Genomic DNA, 16,663 nt, shown 5'->3' on the forward strand with positions numbered 1-16,663 from the left:
TGAAATCATACAGCTTAAACAAGTGTTGACTGTAACAATGAAATGGTCTTAACCAATATGAACCAATAATTTTAGCCCCATATACGTAAGCTTAAATGGTTTCACTGTATTGCTAATGGCTAATGGTACAGTACAATTGCATCTGCAAATGTTGACATTCAGTGAGCTCTGTGCCCTGATTGGCTTGGCTTGGGCCTAATCAGTCAAGGTTTAGTTCAGTAGTAGAGACACTGGTCTCTAAAGCACAATATCCAATTAGGTGGAGCAAGGCTAAGTCACAGAGCAGGTGAGGGGGTTTGTCTCGTCAGTGCTCTCTCCCCTCCCACCTTAGCAGTCTCCTCACGTCCAGACGTACTACTACAATAGGCTAGGCTGCACCATTCCCACGGTACACTCTTAGAAAAAAAGGTGCTATGTAGAACCTAAAAAGGTTATTCGGCTGTCCCCATAGGAAAACCCTTTGAAGAACCCTTATTGGTTCCAGGTAGAACCCTTTTGGGTTCCATGTAGACCCCGTTCTACAGTGCCTTGCGAAAGTATTCGGCCCCCTTGAACTTTGCGACCTTTTGCCACATTTCAGGCTTCAAACATAAAGATATAAAACTGTATTTTTTTGTGAAGAATCAACAACAAGTGGGACACAATCATGAAGTGGAACGACATTTATTGGATATTTCAAACTTTTTTAACAAATCAAAAACTGAAGAATTGGGCGTGCAAAATGATTCAGCCCCCTTAAGTTAATACTTTGTAGCACCACCTTTTGCTGCGATTACAGCTGTAAGTCGCTTGGGGTATGTCTCTATCAGTTTTGCACATCGAGAGACTGACATTTTTTCCCATTCCTCCTTGCAAAACAGCTTGAGCTCAGTGAGGTTGGATGGAGAGCATTTGTGAACAGCAGTTTTCAGTTCTTTCCACAGATTCTCGATTGGATTCAGGTCTGGACTTTGACTTGGCCATTCTAACACCTGGATATGTTTATTTTTGAACCATTCCATTGTAGATTTTGCTTTATGTTTTGGATCATTGTCTTGTTGGAAGACAAATCTCCGTCCCAGTCTCAGGTCTTTTGCAGACTCCATCAGGTTTTCTTCCAGAATGGTCCTGTATTTGGCTCCATCCATCTTCCCATCAATTTTAACCATCTTCCCTGTCCCTGCTGAAGAAAAGCAGGCCCAAACCATGATGCTGCCACCACCATGTTTGACAGTGGGGATGGTGTGTTCAGCTGTGTTGCTTTTACGCCAAACATAACGTTTTGCATTGTTGCCAAAAAGTTCAATTTTGGTTTCATCTGACCAGAGCACCTTCTTCCACATGTTTGGTGTGTCTCCCAGGTGGCTTGTGGCAAACTTTAAACAACACTTTTTATGGATATGTTTAAGAAATGGCTTTCTTCTTGCCACTCTTCCATAAAGGCCAGATTTGTGCAATATACGACTGATTGTTGTCCTATGGACAGAGTCTCCCACCTCAGCTGTAGATCTCTGCAGTTCATCCAGAGTGATCATGGGCCTCTTGGCTGCATCTCTGATCAGTCTTCTCCTTGTATGAGCTGAAAGTTTAGAGGGACGGCCAGGTCTTGGTAGATTTGCAGTGGTCTGATACTCCTTCCATTTCAATATTATCGCTTGCACAGTGCTCCTTGGGATGTTTAAAGCTTGGGAAATCTTTTTGTATCCAAATCCGGCTTTAAACTTCTTCACAACAGTATCTCGGACCTGCCTGGTGTGTTCCTTGTTCTTCATGATGCTCTCTGCGCTTTTAACGGACCTCTGAGACTATCACAGTGCAGGTGCATTTATACGGAGACTTGATTACACACAGGTGGATTGTATTTATCATCATTAGTCATTTAGGTCAACATTGGATCATTCAGAGATCCTCACTGAACTTCTGGAGAGAGTTTGCTGCACTGAAAGTAAAGGGGCTGAATAATTTTGCACGCCCAATTTTTCAGTTTTTGATATGTTAAAAAAGTTTGAATTATCCAATAAATGTCGTTCCACTTCATGATTGTGTCCCACTTGTTGTTGGTTCTTCACAAAAAAATACAGTTTTATATCTTTATGTTTGAAGCCTGAAATGTGGCAAAAGGTCGCAAAGTTCAAGGGGGCCGAATACTTTCGCAAGGCACTGTACATGGAGCCCAAAAGGGTTCTACCTGAAACAAAAAATAGTTATATCTTGAACCAAAAAGGCTTCTCCTATGGGGACAGCCAAAGAAACCTTTTGTAAACCTTTTTTTTTCTCAAATTCCATTAGGTTCTGTTGTTTTCATTGCAAAGATTGGATGTCCAGTTGTCCAGAGTGACTTCTAGCTACCCCGCTATCTCATTTCCCCTGGCCTGCCTATTAGCTTGAGGAGATTAGCATCATACTTGTTCAGATCAGATTGCTCTGCTAGAGCAGCCAGCCATTTGCCAAGTCTGTGGGAGTGCTCATGTAGAAAGGGAATAATCCAGGGTTGAGAATCCTAGACAAAAGTCAATATCACACCCATTGTAACCACGAGGGAGTGGGCAAAATGTGTGGTCCACGGTCTTCACACACACAGATGGATGCAACAACTGCTCGTTCGCACATCCCTCTTGAATACTGTGACAACCTGTTTGTTAGCAAGACAAGTGAATGGAACCATATGAAAAACATGGCATTGAGCTTGTGGAAGTGTAGTTGTGCAGATGTGTTTGTAAACATGGATACATGGTTGGGTTAAAGTTGTTTGCTTGAATCACTCTGATGAGGTTTCTCTCCCCTTGCAGGAGTGTTGTAAATGTTGATGGAGCTATTTTCAGGTTGGAAACGTTGCACACCACACCAGTATATTTCCTCTCTAACTCTATTACTTCGTGGTCAAGGGCTGAGGATGGGTGGCATAACATCATACCTTTCCACTCCACAAATCCCTCATGCATTTATACCAGTCAAATTGATAAATGTGATCTCGCAACTGTATTGATGTGAAGACTTTTCTCATTTAGGCTTTTGCCTCTGAGGGGAAAAGGCCTGTGAATATATAATTCCCACTGAAAATGAATGTCATTGTTTTATTGTTTTCTCATTTATCTACTGTGAGAGCTCCCTCCAGAACTGACCCATCCCTCAGACTCTTCTCCGTACTCAAACTCATTTTGGGATTCATACCTCGTAGAGTCAACACTTTCAATGAGACCCACAGCAGTGCTTATTTATTTTGCACTAAACCACACAGCTTGTCTCAGTTACTCGATTGATTCCTTGTGCATGTTTACTTACATGAAGCAGCCGTTCTTGTGCATGTTTACTCGCATAAAGCAAACGTTCATGTGTTGTGGGGTTTTATTAATTACACAAATTCTGTTGCAAAACGTTTTGGAACAGAAACCGTTTACTCCAAACGGAAAATGTTTTGCAACGAAAACAAGAGTTTCTATTGGACATATTCAGGTAGGTCCGTCCCCGTTATTTTTTTTTCTGTTTTCTTCTGAATGATTCTTAAACGGTAAACGATTTATGTTGCATTACGTAATGAATACACCCCTGCTTGATATTGTGAGGTGATGTCGTAGCCCTAGTTTGTTTCCGGCCCCTTTGTATTTTTTGGGGACATAGATTTGAGTGTGATGTGAAAAAATCTACTCTCAGTGCTCAGGTTTAGTCACAGGCACACAACAGTTAGCATCAAATGGTTTTCCAGCAAATTGGAATTATTCAACGTGACAATTCAGAGCCCTATCACATTTACACAGTGTGCTAGGCTGTCAGGGTGTCATCTTTTTAGGTAATTTGACATTTAGCTTTTGTGAATATTTTTGCCATTGTGCCGCGGCTCAGTAAGAGGCTATATTTTCACCCTGCCCTTCTGAGTTGTGCATTTGTTTGGTCAAACAGAATATCAGAGAGGGCTGATGATCTTGGTTGTGCCGCCACATTTAGCTCACTCTCCAGATCCAGTTCCTTAAAAAGGAATGGAATGGAAATACATGGGTTAACAGCATGATTACAAGAATGGCATACATCAGAGAAGAAGACGGAGCTCTATCAGAGGAGGTAGATAATTGGATCAAAAGGGAAAAGTCGTCTGGTACCAAGCCACCTTATCTGTAATCATTTTCCCTTCTGCCCGCCGTCTCTGTATCAACCCGCTCCAGATTGATTAAGTTGTGTGGCCTGTATCATCTTGCGTGATTGGCAGCACTGGGAAAGGTTCTGATATTTAAATGTGTAACCTCATTCTTTTTGGGGCCAATCTTTAAAGCACCAGCCTTCATAAATGATTTTCCAGGCAGAGTGAAGAAGCATCTTGCACCGCGGACCGCTTTTTGCCGCTCCGCATCGGAAGATGAAGAGAGCAGGAGACATGAGAGTGGGTTATATGACACATGGTATTTAATACTGTTTGCTGTGCAGTGCAGTGCTGAAGCTCCCTGGACTGTAGCTGACCCTGTGTTGTCAGTGACCGTCTTGGTTATGTTTACTTTGGCGACGCTCCTGCGGAAAACGCCAAGCCTGCCCTGTTCGGTTCAGTTCAAGACATCCACCTCAGGATGTGTTGAAAGGCCTCAGTGGTACAGTACTGTCAGATCAGGAAAAAAAATCATTGTTTCAGTTTGCTAGAAATTCTCCTCATCTGTAATGTGCAGATCAGTGCTATTGGACTTGAAAGAGAGCCTACAAAGTGTTTACTCAGCCAAGGATCACCTAATTGTTGTTTTCGGTCAACTTTAGAATTAATTTACCCTTGTTGGACAACAGTGAGCAGCAGTGCCAGTCATTATAATGTGTCTTGATCAAGAGGTATACTGTACACTACAAACCAGGCTAATGAGAGGCGGACTGAATTGTGCAAGAGGAAATGGCTGCAGTTTTACGGGCTCCTAACCAATTGTGCTATTTTGTGTGTTTTTTATTGTTGCGTTGTTTGTAACTTATTTTGTACATAATGTTTCTGCCACTGTCTCTTAGCTTCTGGATATCAGAACAGCGATTAATCACCTCAAACTGGATGAAAATTGTTTCCTTAACGAGGCGGACGTGAAGGATTTACTCCAGATACCGGATCAGACCCAAATCCCTGTCATTCACATGAAGAGAAGCTGCCGATACACGGGATGCAGGTCTGTGTGCCTTGTGAGAATTTGTTGACGAGTGTGCAACCCGCCTCTTTCATCAGTCCTATTGGTCAACCTGCAATCATTGGAGAATAAACTGGATGAGCTCCATTCAAGACTATCCTACAAACATGACATTCAAAACTGCAATATCTTATATTTCACGGAGTCGTGGCTGAACGACCACATGGATGATATGCAGTTGGCTGGTTTTTCCGTGCATTGGCAAGGCAGAACAGCTGCCTCCGGTAAGACAAGGGTTGGCGATCTGTGTCTATTTGTCAATAATAGCTGGTGGGCGAAATCAAATATTTAAGGAAGTCTCAAGGTTTTGCTCACCTTAGGTAGAGTAACTCATGATGAGCTGTAGACCACACTATTTTTTCAAACAATTTTTTTATCTATATTTTTCATAGCTGTCTATTTACCAACACAAACCGATGCTGGCACTAATACCGTACTCAACCAGCTGTATAAAGCCATAAACAAACAATTAAATGCTCATCCAGAGGTGGCGCTCCTAGTGGACGGGAACTTTAATGCAGGGAAACTTAAATATGTTTTACCTCATTTCTACCAGCTTGTTTCATGTGCAACAAGTGGAAAAAAACTCTAGACTACCTTTACTCCACACACAGAGATGCGTACAAAGCTCTCCCTCGCCCTCCATTTGGCAAATCTGACCATAATTCTATCCTCCTGATTCCTGGTTACATGCAAAAACTAAAGGAGGAAGTACCAGTGACTCGCTCAATACGGAAGTGGTCAGATGATGCAGATTCTAAGCTACAGGACTGTTTTGCTAGCACAGACAGGAATATGTTCCGGGACTCATTCGATGGCATTGAGGAGTATAACACATCAGTCACCGGCTTCAAGAATGACGAAATTTGGCTTGCCACCTAAAGCACACACAAACTTTTAGAGATGCACAATTGAGAGCATCCTGTCGGGCTGTATCACCGCCTGGTACGGCAACTGCACCACCCACAACCGTAGGGCTCTCCAGAGGGTGGTGCGGTCTGCACAACGTATCACCGGGTGCAAACTATCTGCCCTCCAGGTCACCTACAGCACCCGATGACACAGGAAGGCTAAACAGATCATCCAGTAGTGAACAGCTACTGCCTGTTCACACCGCTACCATCCAGAAGGCGAGGTCAGTACAGGTGCATCAAAGCTGGGACTGAGAGACAAAAAAATTGCTTGTATCTTAAGGCTATCGGACTGTTAAACACCCATCACTAACACAGAGAGACTGCTGCCTTCATACAGACTTGAAATTATGGATCACTAGTCACTTTATTAATGCCACTGTAATAATGATGTTTACATATCTTGCATTACTCATCCCATATGTATATATTGTATTTTATACCATCTATTGCATTTTGCCTATGCCGCTCGGTCATTGCTCATCCATATACTGTATTTATATGTACATATTCTTATTCCATCCCTTTACTTAGATTTGTGTGTATTAGGTAGTTGTTGTGGAATTGTTAGATTACTTATTGATATTGCTCCACTGTCTGAACTACAAGCACAAGCATTTTGCTACACTCGCAATAACATCTGCTAACCATGTGTATGTAACCAACAAAATGTGATTTGTTTTAAGTGCATCGATGACGTTGTATCCCAGTGACCGTACGTACATACCCCAACCAGAAACCATGGATTACAGGCAACATCTGCACTGAGCTAAAGGGTAGAGCTGAATCTTATAAGAAATCCCACTATGCCCTCAGACTAACCATCAAACAGGCAAAACGTAAATACAGGACTAAGATTGAATCCTACTACACCCGCTTCGACACTCGTCGGATGTGGCAGGGCTCAATGCTGTTCATTGACTACAGCTCAGCGTTCAACACCATAGTGCCCTCAAAGCTCATCACTAAGCTAAGGACCCTGGGACCTCTGCAACTGGAGCCTGTACTTCCTGACAAGCAGCCCCAAGGTGGTAAGGGCAGGCAACAATACATCTGCCACGCTTGCGTGGCCAAGCATGACTCCAACACCATCATTAAGTTTTCCGACGGTACAACGGTGGTAGACCTGATCACCAACAACGATGAGACAGCCTATAGGGAGGAGGTGAGAGACCTGGAAGTGTGGTGCCAGGACAACCTTTCTCTCAACGTGCTATTTAATTTTTAACTTTAGTTCATGTAGTAAATATTTGTCTTAACTTAATACTCCATAATGACAAAGCAAAAACTGGTTTGTATAAATCCTGTTATGGATGATGCGAATTTTCGCAGCTTTTTGTTAAAAATCGTGCAACATTTCAAAGTCCTGCTACTCATGCCAGGAATATAGTATATGCATATGATAAGTATGTGTGGATAGAAAACACTCTGAAGTTTCTAAAACTGGTTAAATCGGGTCTGTGGCTATAACAGAACGTGTTTAGGAGTAAAAATCCCTGGTAAAACTGTTTACCAAAAACAAAAACAAAAATATTCGTCCTCCATCCAATGAATTGTTTAAGACGAGAGAAAATATATGCGAACCCCCTGTAAACGCCTACAGTTTCCGCACGATGTCACCATTGCTATCAATATCAGAATCATTTATCCCTGGTTACAACACGAATAGACCCCTCCCTTCTTCTGACGCACCACAGTATGTTGTGAAACTGAAAAAATGGACGATGTATTCCAGACTTGCTGCTATCGAATACAGATCGCCCCGTGATCAATTTGATACATCATTAACGTTTATTAATACCTAAAGTTGGTTTAGAAACGTCGTTTGAAGTGATTTGTAAAAGTTTATAGGCGACTTTTGTAATTTTAAAAAGTGACGTTGCGTCTTGTAAATGGACTTTTTGCAGCATCAGACTGGCCTTCAGCAAATGACATTTTGGGTATACAATGACGGATTTAATCGGGAAAAAGACCCAATTGTGATGTTTATGGGACATATAGGAGTGCCAACAAAGAAGCTCGTCCAAGGTAATGAATGTTTTATATTTTATTTCTGCGTTTTGGGTAGCGCCGGCTACCGCAAAATCTGTTGTTTACGTGTCGTGCTGGTATTTTGGGGGGTGCATGCTATCAGATAATAGCTTCTCATGCTTTCGCCGAAAAGCATTTTACAAATCTGACTTGGTGGCTAGGTTCACAACGAGTGTAGCTTTAATTCAGTACCTTGCATGTGTGTTTTAATGAAAGTTTGAGATTTAACGAGTACTAAGTAAAGTACTATAGGTGGCGCTCTGAAATTTCCGCTGAGCTATCCCTGTGCAGGGACCACCTCCATAAGAAGATAAATACATTTTTGCAAATGTATTACAAATAAAAATGGAAATATCACATTTACATAGTTATTCAGACCCGTTACTCAGTACTTTGAAGCACCTTTGGCAGCGATTATAGCATCGAGTCTTCTTGGGAATGATGCTACAAGCTTGGCACACCTGTACTTGGCAGGTTTCTCCCATTCTTCTCTGCAGATCCTCTCAAGCTCTGTCAAGTTGAATGCCGAGCGCTGCTGCATAGCTATTTTCAGGTGCTGCCACCACCATGTTTCATCGTAGGGATGGTGCCAGGTTTCCTCCAGACGTGATGCTTGTCATTCAGGCCACAGAGTTCAATCTTGGTTTCATTAAACCAGATAATCTTGTTTCTTGAGAGTCTTTTGGTGCCTTTTGACAAACTCCAAGTGTACTGTCATGTGCATTTTACTGAGGATCGGCTTCCGTCTGGCCACTACAAAAAATACCTGATTGGTGGAGTGCTGCAGAGATGGTTGTCCTTCTGGAAGCCTCTCCAATCGCCACAGAGGAACTCTCTGTCAGAGTGACTATTGGGTTCTTGATCACCTCCCTGAAGGCCCTTCTCCCCTGATTGCTCAGTTTGGCCAGGTGGCCAGCTCTAGGAAGAGTCTTGGTGGTTCCAAACTTCTTTCATTTAAGAAAATTGGAGGCCACTGTGTTCTTGGGGACCTTCAAAGCTGCAGAAATGTTGGTACCCTTCCCCAGATCTGTGCCTCGACACAATCCTGTGTCGGAGCTCTACGGACAATTCATTCAAACTCATGGCTCGGTTTTTCCTCTGACGTGCACTGTCAACGGTTGGACCTTATATAGACAGGTTTGTGCCTTTCCAAATCATGTCCAATCAATTGAATTTAGCACAGGTGGACTCCAATCAAGTTGTAGAAACATCTCAAAGATGATCAATGGAGAGAGGATGCACTTGAGCTCAATGCCAATTCTCATAGCATAGAGTCTGAATACTTATTTAAATTAGGTATTTCTGTTGTTGTGTTTTTATACATCTATACATCAACATTTCGAAGAACCTTTTTTCGCTTTGTCATTAATGGGGTATTGTGTGTAGATTGCTGTGGAATTGTTTTTATTAATCCATTTCAGAATAAGGCTGTAACGTAAAAAAATGTGGACGAAGTCAAGGGGTCTGACTACTTTTCAAAGGCACTGTAGGGGTACCGTAGGGTGTATAGTAAGGTGTCAAATTATTATTCTGTTTATTATACTCTACTAATCAAGCATTGATTGACTGAATAAGCAGCAGTTTGTGGAAACTGGCTGATCATTAACTTCCACTGCTTTGGCATCCACCCTGAGGTCTCCCTCCATAGGATATTGGAACACAACACTTTATTTGCCCCATCATCAGATAATAGATGCCATCAGTGGATCCTTCTCACCCTGGGTGGAGCTGTTCAGTCCAGAAGCCTCTCTCTCTCTTCACTACTTTACTCAGTGCTGGGTGTTGTTAGTGTGGTGTGTTCCTGTGTTCACACCGCTGTGTACAGTCCATGTCTGGTCTTGCCAGGCTGATGTCAGGGCTATTCCCACCCTGCGAGAGCTGCAGAGGCTGATGTAAATGACCTAACTGTCAGTCAGTCACCACTGAACTGTTTATCTGTTGGACTCTCATTGGGGCTTCAACCACTACCACTGCTGCACATCTGCAGGTATTTCGTTAAATCCCAGCCTCCTCCTTGCCCATTAGACAACTCGATGGGTAGTGTAGGGTATGCTGAATATGAATGAGTAGGTGTTTAATGGTAGACATGCCACATCTCAGGACTCTGAACAAGATAAACACGCGCAGGAGCTGTATTTTCATGGGGCCCTCTCGTGAACGTTGTAGATGAAATACATGTCTGTTATTGTTCATGGTCGCCGCATGTCCCTTGCTAACATGTTGATGCAACAGCAAAGATAATATTGTTAGGCTGGTAATGTATTTATGGGGGAAGTTAAGGGTGTTTGGGACTATGGGCCTAAACCTGGATTGGGTGTGTTTTACTCACAGTGGAGCGGTAGTAATTCCTAGCTATGGCTAGAGCATGGCAAAATGTCTTCACTCTGAGAGGGTTCTCTTGTTGTTTAGTATCTGCTGCTGGCTCTCTGCCAGTGTTGGTCTTGATTAGCCCGCCATTATGTTCCACAAAAACAAAAGACACTTTATAATTTAAAGTGTGTGTATAGGGTGTAAGCTTTCAGAATGTCCACATGTATTAGTACTTACAGTAAGAAAAATACCGGACACCTCTGTGCTTTGTTTGTGGTCGTTTTCAGCAGGGATTTTGAGGGATTCTAAACTTCAACCCCCCCATTTGGTTCGGAGGCAAAATAATAATTCACTCTGAAAGTTTGCACATGTGTAATCATTCATCTCAGTCAGTAGTCAGAGGCGGAGAGATGTCATCAAAAGAGCATTTGACACCAAGACTGAACAGACTGAAACAATTTAGTTGCCACAGTGACTGCAATTCAGCAAAGACCACATTTCCCTGGGTTTAGTCGTGTGTCGGAAGGTAATGAAAGGGCTTTGAAGAGCACACTGTAGTTAAATCATTTTGTGCTCAATTTCTTTTCGCTATTATATGATGCCCTGTTGGTTGGTTTTGATGTGACGAAGAGATTGGTTGTGAATTGAGCTCCTCTGTCCTGTGACATGATTTATGACGACTAAGATTAACTATCAAACATTAATTTGTCAGAAAGAACTGTCTGCAGTTAGGAGGCACAACAATGCCACATTGTGCCCTGTAGTGTCTAAATTAGAAATGATAAAGCTGTTCTCTGGAACATCATAATCGATTCAGCTCCCATGTATCATTTCATAGTATATTATTCAGTTAGCAATTCTGTGTTACGTTTCTATGTTTGTTGGCTCTGTCGACTCCATTTGTCATTTACAATAGACAGTTCCATAGGAACACTGGCATGTCTCCTGCCTCATCCTGCTCATCAATCAATTATTGCTCGACTTCCTGGTCAAGGTTCATGAAACAAAACAGCCCCCATAGTGGTATATGTACAGAATCTCATATTGGTTTGAAAAGGGAAAATGCACAGGGCTAACAGAGATTCCAAGGGCTTATACCCAGGCCTTCTGTCTATTGTTGTGCCAGCATGTCTATAAAGTAGGTGAGGTGAGGGAAAAAATAGCCTTAGCGAGAAGGAAATTCAACAACCAAGGTCGTTCCCTTGGTTTTATTTGTATTCTCCTCGCTGTTAAAGTGAATCTCCCAGTGAATAATGTTTTCACTCTCTTTCTCAATGAGATCCACAGGAGCATGGAGAGAACCCCCCCCCCCCCCATCAATCCCTCCCTCTATCACCCTCTCTCTCTCTCTCTCTCTCTCTCTCTTTCCCTCTTTTTCTCCTCCAACGAATACAGAGCCAGTGAACAAATGTGCTGGGGATAAACAACTTTTATCATACAACCCCCCAAAAAACATCTACCGTTTGGCTCAGGATAAAAGGTCTCTGAATGAAATGCTTATACTCGATTAGATTAACGCTGCAGTAATTGTCAGGGTTGATTTATTGAGGTAATTTGTTGCCACAACACACAAGAAACATCAGCATGGTCACGGGCTGATGTAAATACAGTTAGCAATCAGGGGCCAACTCTTAGATGCTGATAATTATGTACAAAAAATGGTGCTGCCCTATTAAGTCTGCCCCGACACCAGGATCCAATCATATAAGCTCTCCTATTAATTCAGCATATTGGCCAGGATGCAGTCCAGTAGAACTACCACTCCTGATGCTGCTCAGTTAATCACAACAGGTCTACTTCAATAAGACCCAGCCTGCCATCGTTCTATGAAGCATATTACCCTGCTAATCCAATTGTTGTTTGATTACTTGCAATGCAGCTCTCTTGATGTGTGTATATATATATATATATAGATTGCAGATTGCATCGGCTATGAAAATCAGATGCTTTAATTGTTTCATAATCTTTTTTCTTCTCTGTCTTCTCTTTGCAGGCTAAAGTAAAGAAGTTATCGAGGAAGGAACCAGCAGTGCTACAATGAGGTCTGAGGCCTTGTTGCTGTATTTCACGCTACTGAAGATTGCAAGGGCTGGCTTCCCAGAAGACTCTGAGCCAATCAGTATTTCACATGGCAACTGTGAGTACCCCGAGCTGTTTCCAACTCCCCCCAAACACCCTGCTATCCAACCACTACCACCCTCTACCCCGCCTCCCCTTTCACTCTGAGTGCTTTTGGAAGGTAGAATGTAGTTTGGTGCCCAGGGAATAAAAAAAAAATAGGAGTTAAAGCAGAATCTGAAACGGAGCCCACCCTACATCAAAGGATAATCCTGTATTTTCCTGTTGGGGCTTTCATGCAGTGTGTGATAGTGTAAATACCATATGAGGCTAAGATAGGTTTATTGAGCTTTCTCTCTGTTTGGGTAGACTCTATATTCCTCCCAGCCATGCATCCTCCAGCAACTTCCAGCAACCTTTCTTTCTATCAGGATTTTTAAAAACATATTGCCTTGTGTGGGAGGGGGGGGGGGGGGGGTTGCTTCTGATATTTATTGTTTTTGTTCCCCCTTCTCACAGATACAAAGCAGTATCCGGCTTTCTTTGGACACAAACCTGGAAGAAACAATACACAACGGCACAAACTGGATATCCAGCTCATCATAATAATGAACCGAACGTTGTATATCGCCGCCAGGTCAGTTCCTGCCCTTTTTCTCGCAGGCCACTAGCTCTCATATCGGTTCGAGTTTTTGATATTCCCCACAAAGTCATATCAGATGAGATTACAATGAATTGGGAATATGTGATGCTATTTTAATCCAATAATGTGAGGCCGTTCCTTGTGTAATGTCAGGTAATTTCATTGTACTCTATGTGAATGTTATTTTGATTTCATCATTGAAATGTATTTGGGGGGGGGGGGGGGGGGGGGGGGGGGCAGGGTGAAGTAGCATCTTAATAATAATAATAATTTTGTACATCCCATTTCTGTTTAAGTGGATACGCACACAAAGAAATGATATAAAATGTAAACCCAAAACAAGGTATATCAGTTAAATTCAATTAAAATCAACTAGATTCAAATCCACTGAATACAATTCCATTGATTTAATGTAAATCAATAAAATAAAAAAAAAATGTGTGTGTCGAAGAGACTTAAAAAAAGACACTGACTTAGCCAGACTGGTATCTTTCGGCAGACAGAGGTGCACAGCGGATAAACTATATTCTCTTTTAAGTATGATACTGTTTGTGGCTATTTCTCTTTGTATTATTATTGTGTCTTATTATTATAGTCCATCAGTCTTGCTGTAAAAGTTATTCCAAGCACCTTAAAGAACTTTCTTGCAACCTTGTGGCCCCACTGAACACAGGCTATAAATAACGGGTCTAGGGCTGAAACTGAGGTTGTCTGACGGAGATGCCAGAGTCTGCATTAATAGTTTTCTCCATGGGGAAAGGATATTGATTTCATTTAATTGTGTATCATTCTTTTTCTGAAACTCAAATGTACTAATCAAATCAAATTTATTCATATAGCCCTTCGTACATCAGCTGATATCTCAAAGTGCTGTACAGAAACCCAGCCTAAAACCCCAAACAGCAAGCAATGCAGGTGTAGAAGCACTAGCTTGCTTGGACATGGGAAAAAATACAATAATAGACCTTACATGTTACAATGTGAACAAAGCCACAGCATTCTCCACTGCATTGGAGGATACAGATGATACGGATCTGTGTAATTTTTTGTATTGGCCTAATTACATAGTAGATTGATTGGATGCTTTTGAAAGCAACAATGGGTTGCGTTGTTTTCTGAAAACTTCAAAATAAGTGGCCATTGAAGCCTGGTTTCTAAGTAGCAGGACTGTTTAACACATCTGTGGTCATTAAGGAGGTGTTGGGCGCTTTGGAGTCCTAGCCTTTGGTCTGACTGCTGCCTCCCACCTGCTCCATACCAGGCCTGGGAGAAATGAGAAAGGGAGGGTTTTATTAGTGGGGGTGGCTTGAGGACAACAAGGTGTGTCTCTCAGTAGCGTATTTAAAGGAGACAGGAATTCCGACGGACACATGGCGAGGGGGGAATGTGACACAGGGATTGTTGGAATTGCTGTCGTTGAGAAGAGTAGATTGATTATAACTGGGAGAAATGTTTGAATCGATAGAATTATGTCACCGAAGCAAAGTGGACACCGAGATTGCTGAGCACAAACGGATATTAACAACTAGATGACCAACAGTATAAAGCAAATAGTTGGATGGTCATTGCAAGAACAGAATTCAGAGTAAGTCAACAGGCCAACCGTACAAACCATACAATGGAAACTTGACCTAATCAGATCTCAGTTGAGGCCCATAAACTGCCTTTACACAGGCAGACCAATTCTGATTATTTTTCAACTAATTGTGACTCACCACCTTCGGTCTTATGTAGCAAAATTGTTAATGTTTTTTTGTTTTTTTACATTGGACAAAAGTAGAGACTCAGAGCTACACAATGGTATATCATACATAGCATTTTTGAAGAGCAAAGGGAAAGCATTTCTACTTTGAAAGTTGATACACTTGTAAACTCACTTTTGAGAAAAGGGCCTTTGAATGTTATGGTACCTACTAGAGAGCTCTCCTTTGTCTACACCCATTCAGCATTGTCTACACCCATTCAGCATTGTTCACGCGCTCTTAAGCCAGCCCCACCCATCTCTTTAAGGATTCACATGAGGTCATGTGCTAAACAGTGAGTAGTGTGGTAAAGATCAAGACTAAAAGTGGCATTAGGCTCCAAAAATGAAAAATGAAAGAAAAAATATTAGATGACGCTTACCCAGACACACTTGGTAAAAATGCTTTAACCACCAGCCGCATCCAGTGGTGAAAAATTACTAAATTGTCATACTTGAGTAAAAGTATAACATTTCATATTCCTTATATTAAATCAGACGGCACAATTGTATTTTTATTTTATTTATTATTGACGGAAAGCCAGGGGCACAATGTTCTTCAGTATCAAAAGTAAAAATATAAACCATTTCAAATTGCTTACATTCAGCAAACCAGACGGCACAACTTTATTATTTTTAGTTGATGAGCCAGGGGCACGCAATTGGGTTTTGTGAGTCTGCCAGGCAGTAGGGATGATCAGGGATGTTCTCTTGATACGTGTGAATTGGACAATTTTCCTGTCAAAATGTTACAAATACTTTTGGGCGTCAAGTGTATGGAGTAAAAAGTGCAGAATTTTCTTTATGAATGTAGTGAAGTAAAAGTTGCCAAAATTATTAATAGTAAAGGAATGTACTAATTCAACAAAAAAATACTTAAGTAGTACTTTAAAGTATTTACTTAAGTGCCTTTATACCAGTACATTAGCATACTTTATATACTGTTACACATGCACTTATCACATAGTATTCCATACATAAGTTAAGGCCATGCAACCTGAATTGAGACCTGAGTGAGGTGCACATGTACAGTACATAAACATGGGCATGCGCCACACATTTATGTGCTGGACACTTGATACGATCACATGATATTGTTGTGGTATGTCACAAAATCATGTTATGACCACACATATCAATATTCATTTTATATATCAATATTTTGCTGTCTGGCTATGTGGATTGTCTCTACAGAAGGTGTAAACGGTACAGCCAAATGGTTACTTGCATAGTAGCAATATCAGAAATAGATAGTGTCAACACAAATACAATAGACAGTATGTACAAGAACAATATCAATAACGATATCAGTGATAGACGAGGTAGTTATATGCATACAATCAGGGATAAAGTGGCTGAGAAGCAGGATAAACAAAAAAAAATAGTAGCAGCAGTGTATGGTGTGTGTGGTAGGAGAGTGTCATGTGAATAGAGGCACTGCAGATAGTGCCGATGACTGGTCCGTCCAAACCACACATGAAGGGAATCTATATTCGGAGAGCCTGTCCTTGACTTTGGTGCAGGGCATGTGATGTCCATAGCCTCTTCGTTGCAAAACTCCCTGATCTTCTCAAAATGATAGTTTGTCTAGCTGTGTCCAGTCCAGGTGGTGATTTTACAGGCAGACCATCTATGAGAGGAAGGATGTCAGCATTGCACAGCAGCTGAAACCTGGTCCAGACAGTCCAAACGCTCCTTGGGGATAACACCAGGCTCCAGAGTGTTGAATCTGTAAAACAGGGAATAACAAAAAAAATCTGACGATAGCTGTGGGATGTTGACCCCTGCCACAGTGCCGTCCTTCACAACACCAGCAATCTCAGACAAAGTGTTCACACTGGTCTTTCTG

The 16,663-nt window shown here is 41.8% G+C and overlaps 1 protein-coding gene across 13 annotated transcripts in view; it reads left to right on the forward strand.

Annotated features, from left to right (window-relative positions):
• The window catches only part of LOC110535018 (semaphorin-6A), a 92,449-nt gene that overhangs the window by 23,633 nt on the left and 52,153 nt on the right, over window positions 1–16,663 (forward strand). For 11 of the 13 annotated variants that reach the window (XM_036935458.2, XM_090190159.1, XM_090190162.1 and 8 more), the window contains exons 2-3: window positions 12,366–12,509; window positions 12,950–13,067. In XM_036935458.2, coding sequence (XP_036791353.2) covers window positions 12,410–12,509; window positions 12,950–13,067 — 218 coding nt within the window. In that variant the 5' untranslated portion in view covers window positions 12,366–12,409. Of the gene's footprint in view, window positions 1–7,921; window positions 8,060–12,365; window positions 12,510–12,949; window positions 13,068–16,663 lie in introns of those variants that run through there. The other 2 variants (XM_090190158.1, XM_090190164.1) reach the window with 1 other exon arrangement.

The sequence above is a fragment of the Oncorhynchus mykiss genome, chromosome 11 (assembly GCF_057628025.1).
Source record: "Oncorhynchus mykiss isolate SJ-2025 chromosome 11, ASM5762802v1, whole genome shotgun sequence".
Taxonomy (NCBI): domain Eukaryota; kingdom Metazoa; phylum Chordata; class Actinopteri; order Salmoniformes; family Salmonidae; genus Oncorhynchus; species Oncorhynchus mykiss.